This window comes from Epinephelus fuscoguttatus, linkage group LG15 (genome assembly GCF_011397635.1).
Source record: "Epinephelus fuscoguttatus linkage group LG15, E.fuscoguttatus.final_Chr_v1".
Lineage (NCBI taxonomy): Eukaryota > Metazoa > Chordata > Actinopteri > Perciformes > Serranidae > Epinephelus > Epinephelus fuscoguttatus.
The window spans coordinates 13608546-13636252 of record NC_064766.1 but is presented as its reverse complement, the minus strand read 5'-3'; the positions used below and the strand labels follow the sequence as shown (position 1 = coordinate 13636252).

Here is a 27707-nt window from a genome sequence, read left to right as displayed (position 1 = left end):
ATTGACACGCCTGCAGATTCTCCTGTTATCCCTCATTGTGGTGACATTATTGGCAGTACACTGATTTAAGATGATGAAGCACCTGTAAAGATGCCATTCATTATGCTGAGTACATTACTTTTGTTTGCTCCACTGAGTGCTGTAGCAGAACACAAACTGACACCAGGTCAGGATCCATAATATTCATCAACATCCAATGAGAAAGAGGGCCAAATGCACAGACACTTGCCACCCTCATTACAGCAGACACACTATCAACGATTCACCTTCCAGTCTGCATCTATCGCTCCCCAAGACAGATGTGCACTCTCACCTCTATCTGTTCACTTTATTGACTTCAATCCCTTCATCATTCACCTCCGCTCCTTCACAGCGGTGTAAACAGCAGCTGTGAAAGCTGAAATTACCACTGTAAGCAGCTGCATCAGTGTCTGTTCAGATGACTGAGAGGTGACTGTGTTTTTTACCAGGACACATCTGCATGTTGATGAGAGCAGCAGGAAACATTACTGCAGCCTGTAAGCTCCTCTCAGCTGATACACACTTCACTCCATCACCTCTTTCCCTCTCTCTGAATTCCTTCCGGGTCCATTAGTTAGGCTGATGGATGACAGGATTGACAGGAAATGACAGAAAAATCAACTTTCCTGCTGCTTTTCTGATCCTGATCTGACTCTCTGCCTCCGCTGGTTTGACAGAGGGGAGGACTGGTCACAAGCTGACATGACAGGGTTAAAACACATTGTGCTGTGCTCAGTTACAATACACTGGAGCTTTACATCCAAATGGACAAAAGATCTGTATTAGTTACTCCACAAGATATGTGGTGTGCATGCTTCACATAGCCTATTGGCTATATTATGACATTTAATTGTTTTAAACGGTATGCTAAATTAAGTTTCGACTGATGGATATTTGAAGGCCAAAACCAAAAAACAATATGTTCTGAAATCAACCAACCTACGGCAATTTTGCATGCAAGATTTTTAATCATTCAATTTCATGCCTAAAAATACAAGTAATTACAATTTTCAAGCACTGAGAGTAAAAGAAGCCTCTGAAACACCATTAAAGCCAATGACAATTTCTCTGAGGCTTCGCATAGACAACCACTGCAATGCTGAGCACTCACACAAAACATATGTAATGAAACAAACTGCATCACAAAATAATGATATGATATTTTGATGTTATTTTTTTAACAAGGTTTAACCATTGTACAATGTTCTGATGTGTGTATCATATTTTGTAGTGCCACATAACAACATCTACAAACTTCTGCATGTTTTCTGAAACTGCACTCTGTTACAAGATTAAAAAACTGCTAATTGCCAGAAATGACAAAAAACCTTTATCAGGACATATCATTTTCTTACTTGGTATTACTTAATAGTGCTGATTAAAAAGCCATTTTAAATAGCTGACTCATGTCTAACTACGGAACAGCCAGAGTGTTTGCTTTTAAATTGACAGTGCAGTTGCTGTGTCTGTCTTATCAGAGAGCTGCGACTGCAGCCTGCGGCCTCTCAGCCCCTCATGTTATTAACAGCTTATATCTCCGGCCGTCTCTGATGGAGCCATGACGGAGCCAATTACTGTCTCACCCCGACTCTGTTACAGGTCCCTGTCCAGGACTACACAGCTAAATGGATAAAGCGGGGCACTAAAACCACCCAGGTTGGCGACACTTTGCAATAAAGCATCCATTAAATGGACAACTGTTCACTTCTGTTACGGGAGTGAGGAGGTGGGTAAGGTAGACGGTGCGTTGACCAAACAGTCTGACTTCCTGGATTAGGGCTGGACTATAAATTTAATGTATTGAATGACTGACATTTTGAATCTCTATCAACCTAAATTTGAAAATTGTCCAAAACCCATATTACAGACACCTCACCAGAAGTTTTTAAGAATTACTTATCAGCCGGCTAACAGGCAGCATTTTCCTGCCTCTTTGGTTGGACTTTTCAAGCTTGTTTTTCACCACAGCCAGCATCACTGATGGGTGTGGTCATGTGTGGTCAGGAATTTGCTTCGTTGCAATTGTAACCACACTCAACAGTGATATCATAGGGTCCTGGAGTACACCTGTAGATCACTGCAGCATGGTGAGAACTTAAAAATTAGACCCTTTTCCCTCCAAAATTAGCTTATATGTGGATTTTAACTAGTATGTCATGTTCAGCATCACCAACGCAGGAAAACAGGATTAGTAAACAGTAGAAAGCAGCATGGAGGCCAGTGAAATGTTACGGTGGTTACTTCTTTTTTAATATTTGATACTTACTCAGTCTCTTCCAGATTCAGAGCAGAATTTGCAATTCAAGTGCTGCTTGGCAGGAGACGGACAGAATTTGTAGCTGAGATGACAAAGAGTCACAGAAGTTACTAACACTCATGCTGGAAAAAGGGGCAAAAACCCAAGAGTTATTTTTCCGCCACTTCAAATTGAAGCTGGAGCCAAAAAATATTCCTGACTACTGCAGAGTCATTTGTCCCAGGAATGAGTGGGGACTGTAAACTTTCCCACTAAGACAAAAGCCAGATGATAGTTGGCGTTCATGGAGTTTTTAACCAGAGGGAAAAAGGGTTTAGTGATGCTCAGCAAAAACAAGATTTTCAGAGGGTGTTAACTTACTTTTGAGGCAGTCAATCACATGATGGTCATTCAGTGTTAAATTAGGAAAAAAATGTGTCATCAAAAATAATTGGATAATTGGAGATTTTGGAGCTATCGTATCCTAGATAGCAACAAAGTGTACACATGGTTGTGCATTCACCATACTTTTAGTCAACTTTGCAGGCTTACTGCAACCTTTACTATTTTCTTTTTTTCAGTATTTTCTCATTACCATTACAAAGGGAAATGTTTTAAAGTCAAGACTATGAGGGCAATCCGAAGCTATCGGGTGTAATCTCATCCCTACTTGTCATATTTGCTGCTTGGGTAGAAGCCCCAGGCATTACTAAAATGATGCTGGGGGCAGCCTTTTGCATTGTATCTCGGTGCAGAAGGGGCAACAAAAGTACTTGGTCACAGTTGATGTGGATAGTGGATCCACATACAGTGCCCTCCAAAAGTATTGGAACAGTGAGGCCAATTCCTTTATTTTTGTTGTAGACTGAAAATATTTGGGTTTGACATCAAAAGATGAATATGGGACAAGAGATCAACATTTCAGCTTTTATTTCCAGGTATTTACATCTGGATCTGATACACAACTTAGAAGATAGCACTTTTTGTTTGAACCCACCCATTTTTCATGAGAGCAAAAGTATTGGAACATGTCACTGACAGGTGTGTTTTGTTGCCCAGTGTAGTGTAATGTACTGATTTACTGAAGACATATACTGTACCTTTTAGTTGACCTTTAAAAGATATGTGTTGAAGCAATATAATCTGTGCAACTGACAAATTACACATATTTCATGTATTCTTATGACACACACACTCACTGCGCACTTAAGCATTGTGGTGGAGAAGTACCTAGGACTCACTGTGAATCATTTCTAAAAATAGCATGAGGATGGGTTCAGAAAACACTAGTGGAAAATTAGGGGAATTACAGCTTGTCCTGAGAATGACCCTAGTAAGAGGAGGCGGTCTTAGATCTAGGAAAAACATTACTCAGCAGAAATATGACACCATTATGGTGGGAAAAAAGTGACTCAGCAGAGGTGGGATATCATTACGATCAGAGCCAAGTGGGAAGGACTAAGACACAGCAGAAATTCTACGATAAAAGAGTGAGCGCAAACAAAGAAATTTCGGTCTTGCTCCGGAGCTTGACTCATTGGGTTGTGATGTGTTTGTTGCCTGCGAGCACATTAAACTCAGTTGCATCTGATTCTACGTGTCTCCAGTGATTTTTTTACCTCTGAGTATTTGAGTTTTTGATATCTAATGGAAGACAAAGAAAGTCCGTTTGAGAGGAGAAGAGCGAGGTCGCGAGCTAACTGGCCCAGCTCCCGACCATTTGAATTATTTTTCTACATTATTTGGCGAAGCCAGCCAGGAGGACGAGGAGGTCGGATCCTGGGGTCGGGGGGTGCTTGGCTGCACATCAGACGTACAGGTGGCCACCAGATAAGGTAAGCAGAGCCTTTTTTCTGCCTAAACCGGGTGCGTCTGAGGTGCAGCTGGGAGCCGCCTGGGTCGGAGGTATTTGACAAATTCCTCTCCTAAAGAACCTAAAATGTGATGAAAAAATTACTAACTAATAACACAACATTGGAACATAGCTGATATATTGCTGGAGACAACTGAATCTAGTGCAACACAGTGTGTGTGTGTGTGTGTGTGTGTGGAAGTTAGAGAGATAAACATGGAGAGTGAATGCGGCAGTGAGTGAGTGTGTGTGTGTGTGTGTGTGTGGAACGTGGGGGAGTGAGCTAGAGTAACCAAGCAGGCGAAAGGAAGAGTGAATGTGTGTGTGAATGAAAAGAAAATAAGTAAACAAAAGTAGATAAAGATAGTTAAAGTATTTAAAGTATTGAGTAAACAGAGAGAACAAAGAAGTAAAACCGGTATGCAGAGATAAAGAGTCAGAGGTACTCAAAAGCACATATGTGGTTACCGCTGCCGAAACTTGCCAACACTCCCTTTAGCCTGTAGGGGCGGGGGTGTTGATGCCAGCCGGCAGGCTGCGCGGGCGGAGTGCTGGTAGTAAATCCGCGGATACCGCTGTTGGCTTGCCTAGCATACCCTGAGTGGGTGTGTTAGGGGAGACACCAGGACTGTAATAGGCGGTTTACTCTTAAGAGATAAAAGGTTTTAAAAGAAAAAGCTTCTGTGGATACCGCTGTTTTGAGAAAAGTGACCTCCCAGCCAAGAAGGAGGGGGAGTCACCGTAGACAAAACGGGACTGAACGGACAGAGCTTAAGACGTTGCAACCAGAGAGAAAAAGAGAAAAAGACCAAAAATAAGTCAAAAAAGTTAACAGATCGATCAAAAAGTGTAAAAATTGTAAAAATCTGACTGTGCGCTGTAAGCTTGTTGTACATACATTATAATATATCTAGAAGTTAGGCGTGCAAACACAGTATAGTGTTGTAAATACAGTTAAGGTGTTAAAAATACAGCTGTAAAAAGACTGACAAATCACTGGGAGACTGACTTGACTGAGAGTACGAAGGGAGGAGGTGAGGACTGCAGCTAACACAGACTTGGGAACTCAGCCAACGGTAGTAGGCTTACACAAAACAGAGCTTTGTTATAATTTGGCATTTGGGTCTGATCTTCATTGGGTTAAAGGTCATTACAAGAAAATAGACAAATTGGGGTTTAAATGTTTTGTCATAATCTAACATCTGTGTTTGTTTTGTGAAATCTGTTTTAAAGTTGTTATATGAGGTAGTTATTAACAGTGTTTCAGTGAAACAAAACCAGACAAGGGCAACCTGATGGCGTCAACAAATTGTCTGGGGACTGGAAAGCTAACGGTACCAACGAAAAGTCCACATGTTTCACTGATTGAACCAGTTGCTCGGGTGAACTCCATACAAACTGGTTGGCTGTTAAAGGGAGAATAAAAAGGACATATCTGTTATTTTAATTTAATTTTGAAGATAAATAAAATAAGCGATAAGTACAGCTTAAAATAAGTAATTATAGCTTATATGAATAGGTTTATAATAAATAAAATAAGTAAATAAAGACAGGTTGAGATCAAACTGTTCAGAGCTGGGTGGAATAGAGCCAGCAGAAAAGAAATTAAATTAATAAATCAACCTGTTGCAGTAGGGAGGTGAGCACTGAGAGGGAGAAACAGTGAGGATCTAAAAATAGATGAATGAGGGAGAAATCATTGAAGATGAGATCTGGGGAGAAGAACACTGTTTAACTGAGGGCCTGATAGAATACGGGGGAATATGAACACATTTCGGGTTGGAAAGAAGCTACATAGACAGCGAAGGGGGTGAACAGATAGAGAGAATCAAACTAAGCTGTTAAATAAATCAAGTACACAGGCTCCCTGCTGCAACATTGTGAGATCGAATTAGGCTGACTTCACTGGTACAATATTGTGGACCAGAGATAACACAAATAGGGAGAGTAATAAGGCAAACATATAAATTTCACCAGTGATAGGTCAAGAGGTGAGGTTATGCATAACTCACAGAACTAGGAAATAAGAAATAGGAGGAGAGAGCAGTGAAGCTTACAGGATTAATGAAGTCATATACAATGCCATCAGAAAAAGGCAGAGAGGGACAGTACAGAGTCAGCACGGGTTCAGCTGTTAAAACTCCAATTGGAAGATGCACGACGTAAAACCAACGCTGCAAAAAAAAAAAAAAAGGAAAAAAGCAGAGAAAAATTAACTAATCAGATGGTTCGGCAGCTTCCGCCCTTCCCCATACACACTCCAGATCTATTTCCGACCCCAGAGTGGGTTGATCCTCGCCCTCCCCATTGGAGTGGCTCGAGAGGAGGTACAGGAGGATTCGGAGGCAGGGGTGGGGGTCGTGGCGGCCCAAGAGGGGGTCAGGACGGTAGAGGGTGTTTTATTTGTGGAGCCACCTTGAACACCAAATATCATCCTCAGCAGTTGAACTAACTGGGTTCTCAGGACAACCACAAAATCTGCCGCTCACCAAACCGCTCACTACCACCATACTCCAGGCTGAACAGACATTTTCACGCAGATATGTTTCTTCTTTGTCATGCCCTGTGAATCTATTGGGGAGAGATGTGTTGCTGAAGTGTGGAGCTTCCACACTCTGCACCCGGATGGGCTGATAGTGACCTTCCCAAATGGCTACACTGTGAACTGCTCGTTAACAACTGTGCATTCCTCCTCGCAAATGTTTTTATCAGCGGATACCTCCCCCAAGGCTGAAGGACATTGAGCTAGTATCTACTGGGGCCTTCTCGAGCCAGAAACCACGGAGACGCCTGGCATTGGCACTCTCTATCAGTCTTGGCGTTCCTGGTTCAGTCATTAAATCCTACACCCTCCTCCCAATCCGCCATGTAACTCTTTATTATGACAGGATTGGCAACGAGCTATATCAACAGGCATCTTGTAATGAGATAGAAGGGAAAATGTGGGAGATAGGATCCACCTGCATATTGGTGGGAAATGGGGGAGTGGCTGCAGCTGTTGAACCGACCTCAGAGCAATTGTAGTAGTATGAGGGGACGAAGGAAGCCTCCCCTCACATATCCTTGACAGTGTATGCAAAAAGACTTAGGCAATATGTGTATAAAAAAACAAAAAAACAAACAGTATTCACAGATGGATGTTGTTTTAGACATCCAACGGAGGGACTGAAAGCAGCAGGGTAAGACAGACAGAGACAGGGTTTGAGGAAATGATTACACAAAAGTGTAACAGGAAAAGAATCATCTCAATTGGCTGAACTCCAAGCAATGATTATAGCATTAGAATGGGCTGAAGGGAAAAGAGTGAACATCTACACAGACTCTGCCTATGTCATAGGAGCGATCCATGTGGAAATGACACAGCGGATCAGATCTGGCTTTTTAACAGCAGCAAAGACCCCCATTAAGCATGAGAAGGACTTGAGGAGACTACGGGAGGCTCTGACGAAGCCGGCACAGGTAGCAGTGATTAAGTGCAAGGGTCACGACAAAGCAGGGACAGTTGTCTCCAGAGGGAATGACGCAGCAGATGTGGCAGCCAAAAGAAAGGCAGGATACAGTCAGCAGTATGTAATGCTACAAACAGAGAGAACAGTGCATGACCTCCTGCTGCCCTGTGATGTAAATATGTTAATAGCAGAACAGCAGAAAGCCTCTCCAGAGGAGCTCACAGTATGGAGAGAAAGAGGATGCAAAGACAGTAATCAAATTTCTGATCAATCAATACATTCCCACGCATGAGTTTCCCAAAAGAATCAGAACCGACAATGGAACCCATTCCAAAAACAGAGATCTACAAGAAGTAGAGAGCTTTGGGACTAAAACACACATTTGGCACAGTCTACCACCCTCAGTTACAGGGGGTGGTAGAGAGAGCAAATGGGATTCTGAAAACAAAATAGCAAAAATAGTAGCAGATAGTGGAAATAAACTTAACTGTGTGGATGCTTTACCGCTTGCACTAATATCAATGCACTCACAAGCTAGCAGAATCACGCATCTAACACCGCATGAAATGCTTATGGGCCGCCCATGCCGCTACCTTACTTAAGAGGTCCCCATGAGGGACCGTCCCTGGAACAATTACAGGGCGAAATGTTTGATTATTTACGGTTTAACCCGTATCCATAGGGCTATCTTCCAGCAGGTGAAAGGCACCACCAAGGACAGAAGGGTCGAAATCCCAGAAGACCTTCAATGCATACTTCCTGGAGAGTGGGTGTACGTCAAGGTGTTCGAAAGGAAGTGGGACCAGCCACGCAGAAAAGGTCCATACAAGGTCATATTAGCTACACCAACTGCCTTGAAAGTTGAAGGTAAGGACGTTTGGTTCCATCTTAACCACTGCTGCAGAGCTAACAACCCAGAGAGGGTGTCGACAGAGAGCACCTCAGAGGAAAACACCCCATCCTCAGTGGCTGGCGATGGAGCTCATGAGTCGCCACCTGGTAGCTGCAGGGCTGATGATGAGGGCCCAAGCGCAGAAAGAACAGAGAGAGAGAGAGAGCAGAGGCAGAAAGAGAGCAGGGAGAAGAAAGCAGCAGCTCAGAAATAGGTGAAGATGGTAACCTGACTCAAGTTTACATATGTAGACAGAGACCAACAAGTACAACATTCCAATTGGAACACTAAAAACCTCATCAATTCTTGATTGGTTAGAAAAGTTCTCTGTTGGAAAAATCTTACAGACTATAGGAGTAATATTTGGACTCGCGTCCCTCCTAGTACAGATCCTGATAAGAAGGGCCATGAGAACGGCCACGGGACAATTTATTATGCTGATACAACAGCAGAAAAAGCTCTCCAAGAAAGGCGAATTGTGGAAACTAGATAAACCGCAGATAAGATCCTATGCACCCAAAAGAAAAAAGAAACGATTTATATGAAACCACGATTGATAATACGGACGTATGTGAGAATATGACTGACAATATAAACTTATATGAGCCAATGAAGGGGAATACGAGGTTGTATAGAGGGAGAGCCGATTCAGGGTAGGAAATAACCAAATAATTGGCAATAGATTCAGGAAAAACCTTGCTGTTACCAAACCCATACTAACAATCAACTGATTAACATTATATAGGTTATCTATCCTACGGGGCAATTAGGAGGAAAAGGAGGGAAGTGAATTGAACTAAACAATGTCCTTTCTAACACACAGATTGGTGCAGAGCATGGCCAGCATGTGGATATCCCTGTATCCAAAGCAGCAGAATCCAGGGTTGGCCTACCAAGAGCGCCCAGCCATGTCAGAGGACCAGCCCCATTTGAGCCCAGGCTAGGGATGACCTACAGCGACAACTGGTCAACCACCACGAGCTGCAACAGGAAATCGAGATGCTGAGGGACCAGGTGGCGTCCTACCGGCGCCTGCGGATGACTGGCACATCCACCTATGAGCCCGACGGATAGTAACTAGGCGGCATTAACAGCAAAGATAACTATGTACCTTGCTTACTGCGACCTGTATATGAGAAGGTTATTGTAATTAATCATGCGTGCAATGGAAAATGGCAGCAAGAGCACCCAGTATAACTCTTGTATCCAAACACCACTACATTAATAACATTCAGAGCAATTAGATTATGGGAATTATTACGAGACTGTTTATGTGTGATGTATACTGATTATGGTTCTGTAGTATGGGACTGTTCAAGTCCCACAGGAGGGAAGAGGTATTTTGTCCTCTGTTCTGTTTTTTGATTCATGTTGATTATTGTATGGGACTATGTAGCCCCAAAGGGGGGAATGTAGTGTAATGTACTGATTTACTGAAGACATATACTGTACCTTTTAGTTGACCTTTAAAAGATATGTGTTGAAGCAATATAATCTGTGCAACTGACAAATTACACATATTTCATGTATTCTTATGACACACACACTCACTGCGCACTTAAGCATTGTGGTGGAGAAGTACCTAGGACTCACTGTGAATCATTTCTAAAAATAGCATGAGGATGGGTTCAGAAAACACTAGTGGAAAATTAGGGGAATTACAGCTTGTCCTGAGAATGACCCTAGTAAGAGGAGGCGGTCTTAGATCTAGGAAAAACATTACTCAGCAGAAATATGACACCATTATGGTGGGAAAAAAGTGACTCAGCAGAGGTGGGATATCGTTACGATCAGAGCCAAGTGGGAAGGACTAAGACACAGCAGAAATTCTACGATAAAAGAGTGAGCGCAAACAAAGAAATTTCGGTCTTGCTCCGGAGCTTGACTCATTGGGTTGTGATGTGTTTGTTGCCTGCGAGCACATTAAACTCAGTTGCATCTGATTCTACGTGTCTCCAGTGATTTTTTTTTACCTCTGAGTATTTGAGTTTTTGATATCTAATGGAAGACAAAGAAAGTCCGTTTGAGAGGAGAAGAGCGAGGTCGCGAGCTAACTGGCCCAGCTCCCGACCATTTGAATTATTTTTCTACACCAGGTGTCTCCCAATTACATTGATTATTCAAACAATAAATAGCACTGAACGTCTGAGCTCAGTTTCAGATTGGGTACGATAGATTTTGCCTGTGCAGACTGCATTTAGAGGTGGAACCAACATGAAAACCAGAGAGCTGTCTATGGGTGAAAAAGAAGTAATTGTGAATCTGAGAGAAGATGGATAATCAATCAGAGCCATTGCACAAACATTGGCCATAGCCAGTACAACCATTTGGAATGTCCTGAAGAAGAAAGAAACCACTGGTGTACTAAGCAACAGACGTCGAACAGGTAGACCAAGGAAAACATCAGCAGTTGATGACAGAAACATTGTGAGAGCTGTAAAGAAAGACCCTAAAACAACTGTTAGTGACATCAGCAACAACCTCCAGAGGGCAGGAGTGAAGGTATCACAATCTACTGTTCGCAGAAGACTTCATGAACAAAAGTACAGAGGCTACACCAGAAGATGCAAACAACTCATTAGCAAGAAGAATAGGAAGGCCAGGCTGGAATTTGCCAAAAGGTACAGAGATGAGCCTCAAAAATTCTGGGAAAAAGTTTTATGGACTGATGAGTCAAAGATTAACTTTTTCCAAAGTGACGGAAAGGCGAAAGTTTGGAGAAAGAAAGGATCTGCTCATGACCCCAAACATACAAGCTCATCTGTGAAACACAGTGGAGGTAATGTCATGGCTTGGGCTTGCATGGCTTCTTCTGGGACGGGCTCTTTCATCTTCATGATGTGACACATGATGGCAGCAGCAAAATGAACTCAGAAGTCTGCAGAAACATTTTGTCTGCTAATTTAAAGAAAGATGCAACCAAACTGATTGGGAGATCCTTCATCATGCAGCAAGATAACGACCCAAAACACACTGCCAAAACAATAAAGGAGTTCATCAGGGGCAAGAAGTGGAAGGTTTTAGACTGGCCAAGTCAGTCTCCAGACTTAAACCCAATAGAGCATGCATTTTACCTGCTGAAGAGGAGACTGAAGGGAATAACCCCCCAGAACAAACAACAACTGAAAGAGGCTGCGGTGAAAGCCTGGAAAAGCATCACAAAAGAAGAATGCAAAAGTTTGGTGATGTCAATGGGTCACAGGCTTGATGCAGTTATTGAAAGCAAAGGATTTGCAACTAAATATTAAGTCTCATTCACTTTAATCTATTTTAAGTTTATATGTTCCAATACTTTTGCTCACCTAAAAATTTTGTGTTCCATTACAAATAATGCTATCTTCTAAGTTGTGTATCAGATCCAGATGTAAATACCTGGAAATAATTGATCTCTTGTCTCATATTCATCTTTTGATGTCAAACCCAAATGTTTTCAGTCTACAACAAAAGTAAACGAATTGGACTCACTGTTCCAATACTTTTGGAGGGCACTGTAGTTCCTGGTTGATGTGAGTCACTTGAGTTGGCGGCAGGTCTAGGCAACAAAACTACTTGCTTATGGTTGGGAAAAGATCACGGATGTCACTACAAAACACCCAGCTTTTAGTGGCACAAACGCATCTGGAAAGGCAGCAGTTTGTTGTAAAATAACTCGGCTTTAAATGGGGCAATCGCTGCAACCGATGTTGTGTGTTGGTCTCGAACACTGGTCTCTTGGGTGATTGTCTATTGTTTGTTGGACCCATCCATCTCCCCTCCTACCCACCCTGAGGGGACTTTCACACTCTCTAAACCACGTTTGTTCCTCTGAGCATTTAAAACTGCTGCGCATGAGTTTCCATTGGAGTTGGTGGGAAAACTAGTGTCTCTCACACAGATGCTAAATGGTGCCCCCTAACTTTATTATAGTGATGCCGGTGACACTCCCCACGTGGCGTATTTTGATGCCCTGAGGCTGATTTATCAGAAAACAGGAAAAACGAAACTTGCGTACGAAGCAGAAGTGGCTAAGCATGTTTGTTTGTTAGTTAACATATGGTCTTTCATCTGTATGGCTTTAATATTTATTTAATAACTGGGTGACAAGGTGATCTGGATGCTGGAGACAATGAAACATCACTGAAAAGTCCAAGATATGGTCCGCCAACATTTGCCTAAACTGCACCTGCTCAAATGTTGTTCCAGATGTGAGCCTCAGTTTGAAGTGTAACAGAAGAAGTTATACTTTATGTGGCTAAATCCAACTTCACTTTCTGCTGAAGTAGTTTTCTGTTTACATCTTGACTCAGTGCTACTCAGTGCTGAGATGAAAATATAAATTACTGTATCGTACTGAGCACTAACAGGTTTGCCCACATTTATTCCTGCAGATTTTCATAAGAAAGCACATGCTGAGTGTCAGATGAGGCCAAACATCTCACAGCTGTTATTCAAATGAGTGTGTGTCTGAGTGCCCTCTAACTAAAAAGGCCTTATCTCTACTTTTATTGCCTCCCCACTTACCGTGCACTCTGCCCAGCACCAGCGACTTGATGGCGTTGAATTCTCCATCAGACGTCAGGTTGAAGTCTTCTCTGGTGTTCTGGTCGATCTGAAACAAACAACATATTTCTCTTAATTGTTGGTAAAAAATGTTTGTTGCCTCACCAGACTAATTAAAAAAGTAAAACAGTAACTTTTTGACTTTTGTGCCATTATTTTCACAGCGTGGAAGTCAAAATCTGTGGATATCTGTATTTGGAACTTGATTCGTTTATAGTTGAATTTTTAGAACAGTGTTCAGCTTTCCTTTTATATTTCATCTCAGCAGCTCAGTGGGAGAAATGAGCGACAGATTCCACACTTTCAGGGAAAAACATTCAGTCATCCAGGGTGAAATTCTCCACTGGAGATTATTTTAATGAGGGCTGCTCTACAGAGTCTGACCATGTGGCTGCAGAGAGGAAAGCTAGTCAAAGCCAAAACTGAAGTTTAAAACTTCAGCATTTAAAGGACATTTGACCCCAAAGCCTGAAGAGATACTTAATTTTGGTCTAGTATTTTACTCTTAGTCCCATTTGTCTTTTTAATTAAATTTTAAATACTGATGCAGATTAGAATCCTTGTGAACAGAAGTTTCATTTAGATGTTTTAGAAATAAACTTAAAGTGAGGTGAGTTGGACTGGAATCTTGAAAAGATTAGATATTTACTGTGCTTCAACCACCTTACATGTTAATGTTATTCAAACTGTTATTTTTGTCATGAGTACTTCTGCACAGAGTGTGAATATTACGCTGCAAAAAAAGGCAACACAATTTTTTTTCAGAATGATGTTGGATTTTCTGAACTTTCACACCCTGAATAAAGGCATCACCAATCACGTTGTGTGAAACAGAGCTCACGTCACAATGTCACGACTATGGAGAGCATGTTGCAACTGTTGCAAATTAGCATCACTGATGATATGAATATGTAAAGGCCTTTAGGCTTGTTTATAACTTGAGGGACATGTATTACGAGTCTACATCCACGTGGCTATGTGAGGTCTACTGTTGTATTTATATACACTCTTGTGTGTATACACCGATCAGCCAAAACATAAACCATGCCTAAACCTCAAAAACTACTCAGAAATGGCCTGAGGAAGATGACAAAGAGTGCAAGGCATCAACCTGGTCTCCAAAGTCCCCAGATCCCAGTCTGATCGAGCATCTATGGGACATGCCAGTACCCCACCTCACAACTGACTGGTTTCAAAGGATCCACTGCCAACGTCCCGATGCCAGACTCCACAGGACATCCCCCGAGGTCCTGTGTCCATGTCTTGACATGTCAGAGCAGAATCTGATCAAAAATGGCCCCACAGTGAATCGTGGTACCAATGCGTCCAGTTAATGCTTGATCCATTTGGGATCTGGGGACCAGGTCAATGCAGTGAGCTTTTGTCAAGTTCTTAGGGCCATTCCTGAGCAGTTTTTGCAGTGTGGCATGGTGCATTGTTCTGCTTGGGGGGCCGCCGTGGCCATGAGAGGGGTGTACTAGGTCCACAGTAGTGTTTGGGTGGGTGCTATGCGTCAAGTGGTATCGACATGAATGCCAGAACCCATGGTTTCTCTGCAGAATATTGTATTGTAACAAGATGATCAAAGTTACTCACTTTACCCACCAGTGGTTTTAATGTTTTGGCTGATCACCGGGGGCTGATTAGTTTTTTAGGTATTATGTCATCAGTTAAAGGGTTGAATATTAAAATTGTGGTTGCTCATTAAATAGAACCAAAGGAAGAAAAACAAAGTGTTTCCTAAAACTTATAAGAAACTGTATATGTTGCAGGTAGATTATATTAGTATTGCTCTCATAAGGTTTCAGTTCTGTTTATATCAAAAGACAAGCTCCAGGTAATGTTTTCTTTGCTTTAAACTTTTATGTTTTATTTTAATTTTTTTTTTCAGTTTCCACTTCTCATATCTTGTGGAGTGTTTCTCCTCTGGTGTCTGATCAGACTGGGACTAACTGGAGCATGCTATGACATCAACAGGAATCCCTTGGAGGAAAACAGTGGACACTGGCCTCTCTGATAACAGTACAAAAACAGAGGACACAGTGTATTGTTAGCCCCGAGTGATTTAGGCCTCAGTGAGTCATTTTTCAATGGGACATCTGCTCAGGGTGGAGGATATGATAGTGTCTACTTGTGAGACCAGTGTGGAAACTGTAGGCTGCTGGCCATCTGGACTTGGCACACTGAAACTCTTGTGGAGGTTCACCTGATGTCCCCGGAGTATGTTGATAACGATATAATGATTCAGTATGATGGAAACTGGCAAGATGAGATACACCTCATATTTCACTGGAGCCTCAGTGAATCAGGAGGCGGCACCCATGCAAGACGAGGTCACCTTGTTTTTCATCTCAGGGTGCTGATAATTATACAGACATTCAGGCTGCTGGCTCCTGGTTAGATGAAGTTAACCTCATACATCATCTGAGGCTGTTGTTAACAAGATAAGACATTCAGTGGATCCAGATATGATTAAGATGCTTCATATTTCACCTGAGGCTCTTCTAATGTGTAGTTTGTCCCTGCCGCCCTGCTGTAGCTCTGCTGTCATCACTGGGGCTTTATCATCACTGATAGGAACAACACAGTATTGCAGAGAGAGGGGTCTGTTTCTTTCCTACTTTTTACTGGTTAAAATTATATAAAAACATGCACTTATGTCATCTACCATGTGTTCTGTTGGGTCATTAGTTCCAGTATTATCTTGAGTGACAGCAGACAACTCATTATCTCAAAAGTGAGAAAACAAATACTTTTAAGTGCCACAAAACTCTTTTTTTGTGGGAAAATGGCAAAAATTTGACAGATATAGCACACTGTTTTCATCTATTAAGAGCTACTGTCCCTGTTTCCGGCAGTGAATGAAAGGAGAGCATGTGCAGCTATGTGATTAAGTTTAACTGGCTTCAACAACATTTTAGCACAAAACTCCATTTTCATTATCATTAGAATGTATGTTGAAGTGTTTGCATGGAGATAAAAATTTACCAAGGACGCTTGTATGATTCTGATCTCTGAATATGCCAACAGTTATGGCAAGTTAAAGAGATACTCCATCTAAAATCTAAAAAAAAAGTCATCAGTAGTAGACTTGAAAGGTGGTGGTTGAATTTTCATTTGGTTTAACAGCAGTGTTAAGATTAAATGCATCTCACTGACAGGGAGAAATCTATTGCAAAAATCTGGCCAGCTTCTACTTGTCATTGGTAGAGCTGGCTGTTACTGTTTGTTGCACAAATCTAGATTGGTCAACGCTCACAAACATTACCAGCCCACTGTGTAAGTGCCAAAAGGCAAATGTATATTTAGTCATATTTTGAAACATTTTGGAGTCTTTAGAGAATCAGAGGCTGGGGATTTTTATGTTTTGAAATTGGGAGGACACTAACTCAAGCTAACGATGGCTGCCATGCTCCATAACAGAGCAAAAGACAAACCTTTTAAAGCCAGATTTTACAGAGCTGCATGATTAGTGATCTGCACCTGCACATAGAAGTACACCTTGAAAAAACACGGATGTATGGGAAAATACACACGTTCGGATATGACTGTTCTCACAGCAGTCCCATGGCCAGTGATCGAACATGTAGCAGATTTAGGGCCACATGTGATAGTGGCCCATCTGAATGGAATCAGATTTCTGTCTCTGCACTACTCTTACAAAATCAGATTTGTGTCACATGAGAGCAAAAAGATAAAATTTGGGCCGCATTTGCTTGTAAGGTAAACATAGTTTTAGTTTTGCCCTGCTTGTGAGTCTGAGTCTGCTGGCTTTAAAATAATGCAGACCATACTGCTCTTTGTCTCCATCTGATGGTTAAAAATGTCACTGTCATACCTTTTTTATTTTTTATGTAGAAGGAGATGTCCAAGGGCCCTGATATACCAAGCCAATGGTTGGCCATAAGTCAGTGTCTGGCTGTCAGTGAGCGTCTGTCACTCTAGTCATCCCACTGTTGGCACTAGTCTGCCTTTGTCGGCTGTTTTTTCGTCCGATTCAGCATATTGAATCAGCGGCAGAGACGGCAAAGCCTGCCGGTGAGTGAAATCACTCCAACTGGTAGTGGGGTGACATGGTGGTGTAGTGGTTAGCACTGTTGCCTCACAACAAGAGGGTTCCTGGTTCAGTCCCAGGAGGGAGCCCCTCTGTGCGGAGCTTGCATGTTCTCCCCGTGTCAGCTTGGGTTTTCTCCAGGTACTCCGGCTTCCTCCCACAGTTCAAAGACATGCAGGTTAACTGGTGACTCTAAATTGTCCGTAGGTGTGAATGGTTGTCCTGTCCTGGCAGCCTGTCCAGGGTGTACCCTGCCTCTCACCCAATATCAGCTGGGATAGGCTCCAGCACCCCTGCGACCCGCAAGAGGATAAGCGGTTATGAGGATGGATGGATGGTCGTTCAGCTCAGTGTGTACATAGAGAAACAGAACTGAGCGAAGGACTGAAGTCAAGGGCTGAAACAAACTTGTAATATTATGTGAAATTTCTTCTTCTCTGAGCAGAAACAGTTTGTAATTGTTTTTCTTATTGTCTGCTAGTGCACAGTGAATATAATTTATTCTTTCAGTATTGTGTTGTTTTCGTAGCGTCCAATCCATCTTGTCGGTCTTCTTCTGGTTTCCCTTTTTGAATGATGAAAACAGACTTCAGCCACCTGCTGCTATAGAGTTATTTCCAGGTGCAGAATATACTGTATGTGCTAGCTGGCCGTTGGCTGGAGTCTTTGTGACATGTTAAAGCTCAACTTTTTGGCTGAGACAAAGGCAACACGGGGCAATGCAACAGTCAGCCCTCATCACCACTAGTTCTTTGATGTTGGTTTGCTGTGTCTGGATCTTAATGAGCAGCTTTGATAACTATGGGTGAGAACTTAGTGATTGCTAAAATGTAGTCACAATTCCATTTTGCCAGCTCAAATTGTCTGCATTGCTTACAATTTTGTCTACAGACATGTACAAATGTAAATCTGTAGGTACCTGCCTGGACTCACTCAAAAGTCAATTTGCAGACTTGATGGCACCCAGAACAAGTTTTGTGCTCTCTCAAATCTTTAATCTACTATATGCTTCCATACATTGTGTGTGTGTGTGTGTGTGTGTGTGTGTGTGTGTGTGTGTGTGTGTGTGTGTGTGTGTGTGTGTGTGTTGCTACCTGCACAGTCACAGAGTCCGTCAGTCTCCTGATGGTCACAGTGTGGAGTTGTCCATTGGCCAGGCTCTTCACTCTGCTCCTCAACACTTCAGCATCTCTGCCGCTGTCCATTTTGTATCTCACCTCCATTTTATCTACACACACACACACACACACACACACACACACACACACACACACACACACACACACACACAAAGTTTTTCCAATTTAAACTTTTTCTCTTAATGAAAACATTCAGGTCTCCTCTAATCTTTACGTATCTTTAAGAATGTATTTTTCACTTCGATGATGAATCTCAATGATGAGTGTCTGAGTAAATAAAGCTTTTCCATATTAAGAGGATTAGAAGTTAATCCCTATCAGTAGCACAACTCCAAATCTAATTAATTTTCCTAATATTCGGAGGATTAAGAGCAGATTTAATGAAAGCCCTGTGATGTCTTTGGGCTTTCAAGATTAATGAGAAGGATAAGAAATTACACATCCTTAAAATGCATACATATTAACATTTTTATACTTTTTAGTATAGTAATTAATCCCATAAAGGACGTTTCAAGATTATGACTCACTATGGTCTTCTTTTTATTAGAAATGTGTATTAACCATGAAGGAATAATTGTTTGGTATTAAAGGTCATCCAGTTAGCTGATGATAAATATATGTACTACTTGAAAACAGGCCCTAAGTGATTGACAAGGAATTTCTGTGTTTGGGCTGAGGAGATTTAACTGCAGCGGAGTGGGAAAAGCAAGACGGAATGAGCTGAACAGGAGAAAGCTTTCAGGGATTTAATTGGACACTTCAGTTTAAGTGCATTTACCTGACGACTCCACGGTCAGCATGAAACCTTAATGCCCTGCTGTCCATCAGCTTTCTCTGAGTCATTAACACCAGCAAAAAAATCCATTTACAGCTAATCTGGCAGCAAAGTGCCAATTTTATTAGACTACTGAATGCTGAAAATGTAATTTTAAATTCAAAGTGCCTCCTACTACTCTTAAAAGCCAAACATAATTATTTTACACAAAAGTGTATAAAACACATCAGCAAGTTTTCTGCAGTTTTATTCAGCAGCACACTGACCTGCCACCCATTAGCAGCCCACCAAACTTTTATTCCCTCAGCATCACTCATCAGGTCTCAGTGAGAAGACCAGCGAGCACTTTTTTTTCCAGCCTGAGACAAAACATAATAGCCAACCCGGCTGGACGGATTAAAAGGCAGCAGAGGCTGACGGGGTGAATCCAGAGAGAGGAAAGATCTGACAGATCCTGATCTGGTAAAGCTGCAGAGCACAGCAGAGGATGAGGAGGAGGAAGAGGAGATGGAGGAGGTAGGAGAGGAGGAGAGGTCGATATCAGGAGAAGATGACAGGAATGAAAGGAAGAGGGGAGGAGAGGTAAGATGAGAGGTTGGGAGGAGACGCCAACAGAGAAAAGTAATTGAAAAAAGTTGAGGAAGCGGAAATCTTGACAAGATTTTTCATTTTAGGTGTGAAAATGTGGACAAAATGATATAAAGAAGGGAGATGTACAACCAAGAAGAATAAGAGAGGTAAAGAGATGTGATCAACCAGAAGGAAGAATAATTTGAAAAAGGTGTTAATATGGTAAAAGAAGACTTCAAGGGAGAAGGAGGCGAACAGGGTAAAAAAAAAAAAAAAGCGAAAAATGAGAAGCTTTAATGAATAATAGAGGACATTCATCTTCAAGTCTAAATGATATGAAGGAGAAAAGGGCATGAGAGAGGGATGTGAATAGGAGGAGAGGTGTTGAAGAGGTTTGGCATAAAAACTGATACACTTAATCGTGTTTGCAATCATGTCTGAAAAAGAATCTAAATAAAAGCTGCAGGAAAGCGGGGTCAAGGTAGATAAGATGACTTTAAATGAAAAATAGATGCTCTACTTCATGCTTGTGCAACAGTTAAACAAACTTCAAAATAAAAGCCTCCTCACCGTGCTTGTTGATGAGCAGGGCCAGGTACTCTCTGTAGTAGGAGCTGACATAGAGCAGCAGAGCCGGACTCTGGTTGGTCCTGAAGCTCAGGGAGATGTTCTCTCCTCTCAGCGTCATGTCCGAGTAGATGGAGGACGGCAGGGCGCTGCTGTTCCTGCTCAGCTCATACGGCTCCTTGAAGGTGTAGCTGACGGATGTCCCCGACTTGAAGCTGGCAGACACTTCTGGAGGAAGAGATGCAGCCACAGAGGGGTTACAGAGGTCGCAACACAGGCTTTTATTTGGCAGCATCAGAAATGGAGAGGAAAAATGAAAGCTGATATTGCAAGATATATAAAAGCCTGGTATTTTGCCAGTGCGGCAACTTTGTTTTCAAAGAACAAACATCAAAGATATCCAAGGCAACAGCATTATAAAGCTTTCATTTTTGGCCATTGACTCATGCAGACTACAAACATATTTAAACCTCTTGAATCTTGAAAGATAAATGGAGGCTTTTTGATGTTTTCAGATCAACAGTACTGTCATTGATTTTTCATCTACAAGGTAGACCTTTTCTTTCTTGTCTCTACAATATGTTTTATATTTACATTTCAGGGATTTTACTCCGTCTTTCTTGCAGTGACTTAGGACACTTTAACACCACAAATGAATACCACCAGAGCCAAAATGGAACCGGGCCAAAACCTTTTTAGTTGGTCTCGATTATCAGAGTTCATTTTAAGTTAGCATGTCCGGCATTGAAGCTCCTTTCAGAATATCTAGATAAGCAGGAACTCTTTCTCAAGGGTAACTGGACAGAATGCTAAGCAGGTGATAAACTGCTGGGGGAAATGAACTTGTGAATATCTGGTTACAGTTCAGATATTGCATATGTAAGCGTTCATAATCTAGTGTTCAACTCTTGTAACTCCCTTCAGGAACAGTTTCAGAACAGGACTCTGCAGGATTAAAATGCTGCTGTGATTCACAGCCCTAATGGCAGCAAAGTCTTTTACCGCCGTTTATTACTTTAGTTTTATTGATAGATTTCTTGGAAGTGGAATCCATTGACTTTTCATCCTACATAAACACCATTTATATCACTTTGCAGAATCTCTTTTGTTTTCCCTCCAGTAGAGTAGATGATCAATATTACCAGGAAGAGAATAATTGTTTCCCTGACAGAGCACAGCTCATATATTTACAGTAACATTCCTCTTATTTTCAATAAAATAATGAATTGCTCAGGGTTTTCTCAGCTCAATAAGACATTGACAGCATCTAAAAAGCTCTGACATTGCTATACAAAGCTGCCCTTAAAATACCTGCACCAAAGGACAGAAAAAAACCCTCATACTAATTAAAGAAAACAGAGTTTAGCCCAGTTCCCCGACAACTTCAAACACAGCTATATCCATGCAGTATTTCACAGATGCATCGAAGCAATTAAAATTCACTTTCTGTGCTTTAGTCTGTTGACATAGATGCTGATAAGCGCAGTAATAGTTGTTAGGAAGAAAGCAAGGGGAGTCTTCTTAATCGCTGAGCTCCCTCAAGTTATTGAACTTAGAGATAAAGTTCAATTAGATGACGCAATATTAGAGCAATTAATTGAACATCAAAAATGCAACTTATATAGACTTAAGCACATCAGACACTATTCCCAAGAAATCTTTGATGTCATATTGTTATATAGCTAAATGAAGTACTTCTTGATGAGTGTTAAGTGCATTGAAAGGTTACTGGAATGATATAGATTTTTATTCTTTACACAGCAGCAGAAAAACACTGGCGCATGGACTCTGAATAGAAGTCTCCTTTCTCGTTATCTTGTGATTATTTTTTATTGCATTTTCACCCTTTGAGCAAGAACATTAGGGCAGTGGTTACCAACCTTTTTTTCCTCAAAGAACCCCTTTCTATCATTGAGTAAACTAATGACCCCTGACTGCAAGTGACATATTTTTTAATAAACGCACAGAACAACTGAAATTTTACAATCAACACAATAACTACAGGATGTTTGTGTGAAACAAGAGATTTGGATCAATTTTGAGCAGATCATTTGCCTGTGAATATTGCATCAGATTAGTTTTCCTCATATTTTTAGGAACTTTGAATACAATTCTTTGTCTGCATTATGTTTTTGTTTCAAAACTAAGTCTATTTTATAGGCCTCTGCTCGAAAATTGCATACCCATAATGAAATGACTATATCTCTGCAACCACAAGGTCTATTTGAATACTTTTGGTGTCATGGTAAAGGGAGCCCTTGTGAGATTTGTTAAGATGTGTAAATATCAGTATATGTGTTATATGTGAAGAGTAAATGGAGATGGCACACAGCACAAATGAAACAATTTGAGGTTCACCTAAAAAAAAAAAAAAAAAAGCATTTTCAGGATGAGTATCCCTTTGGAATGATGCAGCTGCAGCTCTAAACCGCTATCACATCATAGTACAATATGTGAACATTAACTCTGCAAAGGTTGATTCTGATAAAGTAAGAGGTTTTAGTACAGAAAATTCAGACGAGCTCTCCAAAATTGCATCATGTTTGCATGTGATTTTTGTCATGTACAGTCTTATATCTTTCATTTTTTGTTTCTGTAAACCCCTACTGATGTTTAGGGTATACACATACAACTGTCCGTTTCGTTTTTTTACTCTATTTCCCACTCCAAACTGACCAATATGCACCTACTTCATTTGAAACTGAGTTTCTATTCTGAGCTTTGGAAGCTATCTCCGCGACAGCTTGGACGATTTGAGTGATTGACACCTTGTTTGATTTGTTAGAGCCAATAGAATGATACTATACCCACCAAAAAGAGATTGATTGGCTTACAGTGCTGTCAGAGTCAGCAGAACGTATTGTGGGGGAGATGTCGGCTGCTGTGAGTGGTCATTGTTATGCTCACCCCAGAACCTCCAGCCATCAAGTTTTCCACCCAGATTCATTTGAATGACGGACAACATGTCGGTAAACAGGAATGAAGCATGATTTAACGGCAGAATGAGCTTTTCACGGCAAAAATAAAAAGGTAAGAGACATATTACAAATATATTTTGGCAAAAAGATTTCTGTTGTTGTTCTTCTTTGGCCTGTAGCTTTCTGATGTTTTGTGGTAGAGTGATTTGGCACATATGTGTGGAAACAGCGGAGTCAGTTTTCATTTGAGATGAATGGCGTGTTTTTTGCATAACGTGTGGTCAAGTTAGAGCCCGAAATATACCGAGTGGGTCGGGATATCGGTGCTGTATGGAGTTGGATTTGTTGTTGTTTTACTTGTTGTTTGAGCTGTGTTTGGGGCATGTAAAAAGGGTTTTTACAGCCTAGTAGCTCAGGTTCTGCTGTTTAATTTGATGTGCAACATCACTTTTCTTGTGATCAGTGTATTGTTTCACACTGTGCTTGCAAAATTGCTCACAAAGTTCCCCATTTGAGGGACTTTCGGGCTATCATACATACTCAGAAGGCTTATGACAAAGGCAGTGTTTTCTTCTCCTTGGCTTGGCTATTGTTCTGTTAGCTCTTTGGTTGTTTTAACTTCCCACTTCTCTATTGTAGAACGAAACTGTTTAGCAGTGAGGGAAGGTTTTGGGAATATAGCTTGTACTCAGGTCTCACTGTTACCTTATCCTTTGAGATTTTTTAAGGTAATATCTTGAATAATAATCTAATCTCAAAAAATAACAATTGTATTGAAAAGTTGAGATAGGCCTACTGTATATATTTTTTGAAAAGTTCTTTTTCACCCCATAAAACCAAGAAGGCCTTGTGAATCCCCATGAAACTTTGAAGACCCCTCGTGGGGGTCAGGACCCCCAGGTTGGGAACCAGCTGTATTACAGTCCCATAGATATAACTGCCTATATGCACTAAATGACTGATTAGACATCATGTTCATGGAGACACAGACATTCAGGGCTCATCTGCAGAGTGAGGGACTCTGCTCAAATGCATTCCCCGTGTCAACTTTTTCATTCTCCTCCTAAAGGAAGCACAAGCAGATGCAAACCTTTGATGTGGAGATATAAGAGTCAGCTGCAGTAAATATAAAGCAAAGACGAGGGGAGCGAGGCATGATGTGACAGTGTGCACCATTTTGTTTGAGTGAAAGAGAAATATGAAATAGAGTAAAGCTTTCCAATGGCTTCAGCTTTATAAAAACAGGGACAACTTTGTCCACTGAACAATGAAGAAAAAAAAGGTAGCAATGGGCATACAAAGGCAGTGAAAAAGATGACTGCTTGCAGTTAAACAGCGATGTTAAAAGTGATCTCATATATTCTCAAAAACAACTGTACAAATGTTTTATGAGGTAAGAAATGCATTCAACACATTGTTAGACTTCAAGGACACACACAGTGGCCCCTCATTTATCAATCTAACCAGCGCAGATCAGAGTGAAGAAATCATTTAACAATAGGGTTCACATATAATTCATAAAACTTTGTTATCTCACCAATCACAGTGTAGGAACAATCGAGTGTTGATAAATGTGGCAGCTGAAAACAATTCTCATTTCATAACCCATCTTAATACATCCTGGGTTTAGAGGCCTCACCCCTAGTGAGTTAGAAATGGAAACATTGATGACTCAGGTCCAGCTAAAGCAGTTGGTTCCTTTCGGCAGCCTGAAGAGTGGCACCAAAGGAAGTCGGAAAAACGCAATATGGAAAGAAAACACCACTGTCAACAGCGTTGCAGTAGACAATCCAACTCAAGGTTGGAGTATTAGATTTATAGAGTCATGATATGCACCAACCCATAGCCTACATATGTTAATAATATTAGCCAATATATAACAATGATACTGTTACAATATCAATATAAAAGCTTATAATTGACCCAGACCGAGGTGTGCATGGCTGCTTGTTACAAGTCTGCACAACAGGTGGTGTACAAGACTATACATTTTAAGTGATTAATATGTGGCTGCAAACGCTTAGATGCCAGTCATAAGCCAGAGTCAGAAGTCACATTTAATAAAAATTGTCCTCCAAATATGTTTGCTAACAAGAAGGAAAGTAAAGACAGTATGTGTGTACCTGTGTGACAGAAGACTCCAGTGTATGCGGACAGGCTGCAGTCACAGTGGAAGCCGTTGGCTCTCTCCACACAGCGACCCTGGTTCTGGCACAGTGAGCCGTAGCTGCTGCAGTGACCCGGGCAGCCGGGTCGAACCCCGGGTGTGATCTTCGCCCTCTCCTCCAGGTCCAGAGTGACACCGTTCAGCTGCAGGGAGCGAATACAGCCCCGAAAGCCCTTCTGCCTGGACGCTGTGCCTCCTGAAATCATACAAACATTTATTTACATCTCATGTTTTTGAGTTTTAAATACTTCATTTAGAACTTTATTTGTAGCTGGAACTGTTATGTTACAGATAATATCACAAGCAATCACTGTCAAAGCATGTAGGAATCAAGGCTAGCACTCCCAGAACAAATATCTCTGTGTTTCCTCTTTGTCCCAGCCTTTCATTCACTTCTCTGTGTGTTGACAAGTCTGTATGTTTTTTTTCTCCAGTTTTTCATTTCTCCTCCTCCCGTCATCTACAGCAGATCCACATGTCGCCTGTGCTTCCCCCAGAAGCTCCAAACTGTCAACACTCTTCTTATGAAATGACACAATGATGAAACAGCAATGAGGCAACAAGCTGTAGGTGGAAAACTGAGTTTCAACAGCTGTCTTTTTTGTCTGTCTGTCTGTATAGCATCATTCTAATGGCTGACTGGCTAACTAGATGGTTGGCTGCCTTGCTGAAATGTAAGTGTCTGGTCCTATGTCTGTCTCTGTGAAGCAGAAAGGCAGATTTCCTTCCCTTTCAATCACTTTTTCTTGCACCATCTCCAGCTCCTCACGTTGAATCTGATTTCTTTAAGAATAGCTACAAACCTGAGGACACTGAAAAGACATCAAACATACATGTCCACCTTCGCACACACATACTGTATACACTGAGCCCTCGAATGTGATGGCAGCAGCAAGAATTCAAACCTGACAACCTGTCATTTCTGCAAAGATCACACATTGAACTTGTTATTGTCCTCAGAGTTCTGACATGCCAGCTCTTTGTGCTCAGTGTTCAAAGCTGACAACTTCCTACTGTTCAGCAGTAGCAGCTTTTCACACCAGTAAATCACTGGGCTCTATTTGGCCCCTTGTTCTGCTCTGATATAAGTCCCAGATGGTAAATCATTAAAAATAGGTAGGCATCGCAAAAACTGGAAAAGCTGTTGACACTACTACACTAATAACACAGAGTGCCAATGATTGCAGTGAGTCAGAGGCTTGAATATATTGTACTGGAAATTCATTTTTGAATTAGTAATCTTAATAATATCTAATTAAACCAATGTACACTCCTAATTCAGCAGTGCATAGATCCAATGGCTGTATGGTTTATTAAAGAATTTAATATGCAAACAACTGCTGTGTTGAAGTTGTTACTCAGAGGATATATCATTATAAAGCCAAGATTCCTGCGATTTAATTGATGCGGACCATTTCAAGACACTTAACACCACAGCAGGTACAATGAATGCCTTTGTCAGACAACCAACACACAATCAAGAGTTATAACTTACCTATAAAGCCTGATCATAAGCCACAAATCCATCATGTTACAACACAAACGATCATGATACAGTCGCAAAGGTCCAGACGATCCAAATATAGTTGAACATTTAGTCCAATCACATTATTACATCCATAGATAATCCACGTACTGCCACTGCATCATTTCGAAAGTTCTTATTTCTCCACATACTGTTCATAATATCTCCAGATTGTGTGTGAATATTGCCAATAGCTCAGTATCAAAATAACCACTGCACTCTGACCTTCTGACTGACACCTCACATAAGCCAATAGGAGCTTTGATGTCCTCTCCACAGCCTACAACAGCCAATAAGAGCCTGTGTTAAAGGAAGAGCCTGCCTCTCTTTTCGGTCTATAGAGCCAGCCAGTAACAAGCAGTTTGACTGTTGACTGATGCCTCTTACAGCCAATGCAATTCCCAATTGAAAGATTCACACTTTGGGAAGTTTTTCCCAACATTAGACCATTATAAATGTACATAAATAATAAACAGATGGTTCCTCTGATCTGCGACACCAGGGGTCAGCAAGCCTGGGTCCCTGCCCCTGCCTGCCGCCCCGCACATAATGCACCTTGCCCTGATGCCAGTCCATGCAGGTGGTGGGCCCACAGGGTGGCTGCTCCATGTTATTCATTAAGGCTGAGCCTGGCCCAAGATGTGGCCACTAGAGATGCAAATCTTCCTGATATATCTGCAACATCCGCGGATATCCGCAATCCACGGGTGGGTGGGCCAATAAAAATTAGCATTGTAATTCATTTCGGGTGGATTGTGGGTGGATTTGTCAGTTATATTCGTATTTAATAACCTTTACTTATTTAGCACTTTTCAAAAAAAAAAAATAAAAATCGTCAGGCGCAAAATGACCAACTACTGTAGATGTCAGACCGTCGGCAACGCCCTGTATAATACCTCCATGGCAACGCCCCACGTGAGGGGTCCCGAATCAAACCAGCGCCAAACCTCCTTGCCATGGATGCCAAAACAGTGAGACAAATTAAAATCAGGAGAACTTAAAA

General features: G+C 41.4%; 1 protein-coding gene across 2 annotated transcripts in view; it reads right to left on the bottom strand.

Moving 5' to 3' along the window:
* Positions 1–27707, bottom strand: part of LOC125901645 (contactin-associated protein-like 4) — a 151239-nt gene that overhangs the window by 7946 nt on the left and 115586 nt on the right. For both annotated transcript variants that reach the window (XM_049597411.1, XM_049597412.1), the window contains exons 18-21: positions 25136–25375; positions 20098–20322; positions 18138–18271; positions 12951–13038 (exon numbers count right to left, since the gene is read on the bottom strand). In XM_049597411.1, the coding sequence (XP_049453368.1) occupies positions 12951–13038; positions 18138–18271; positions 20098–20322; positions 25136–25375 (687 nt within the window). The remainder of the gene's footprint in view (positions 1–12950; positions 13039–18137; positions 18272–20097; positions 20323–25135; positions 25376–27707) is intronic.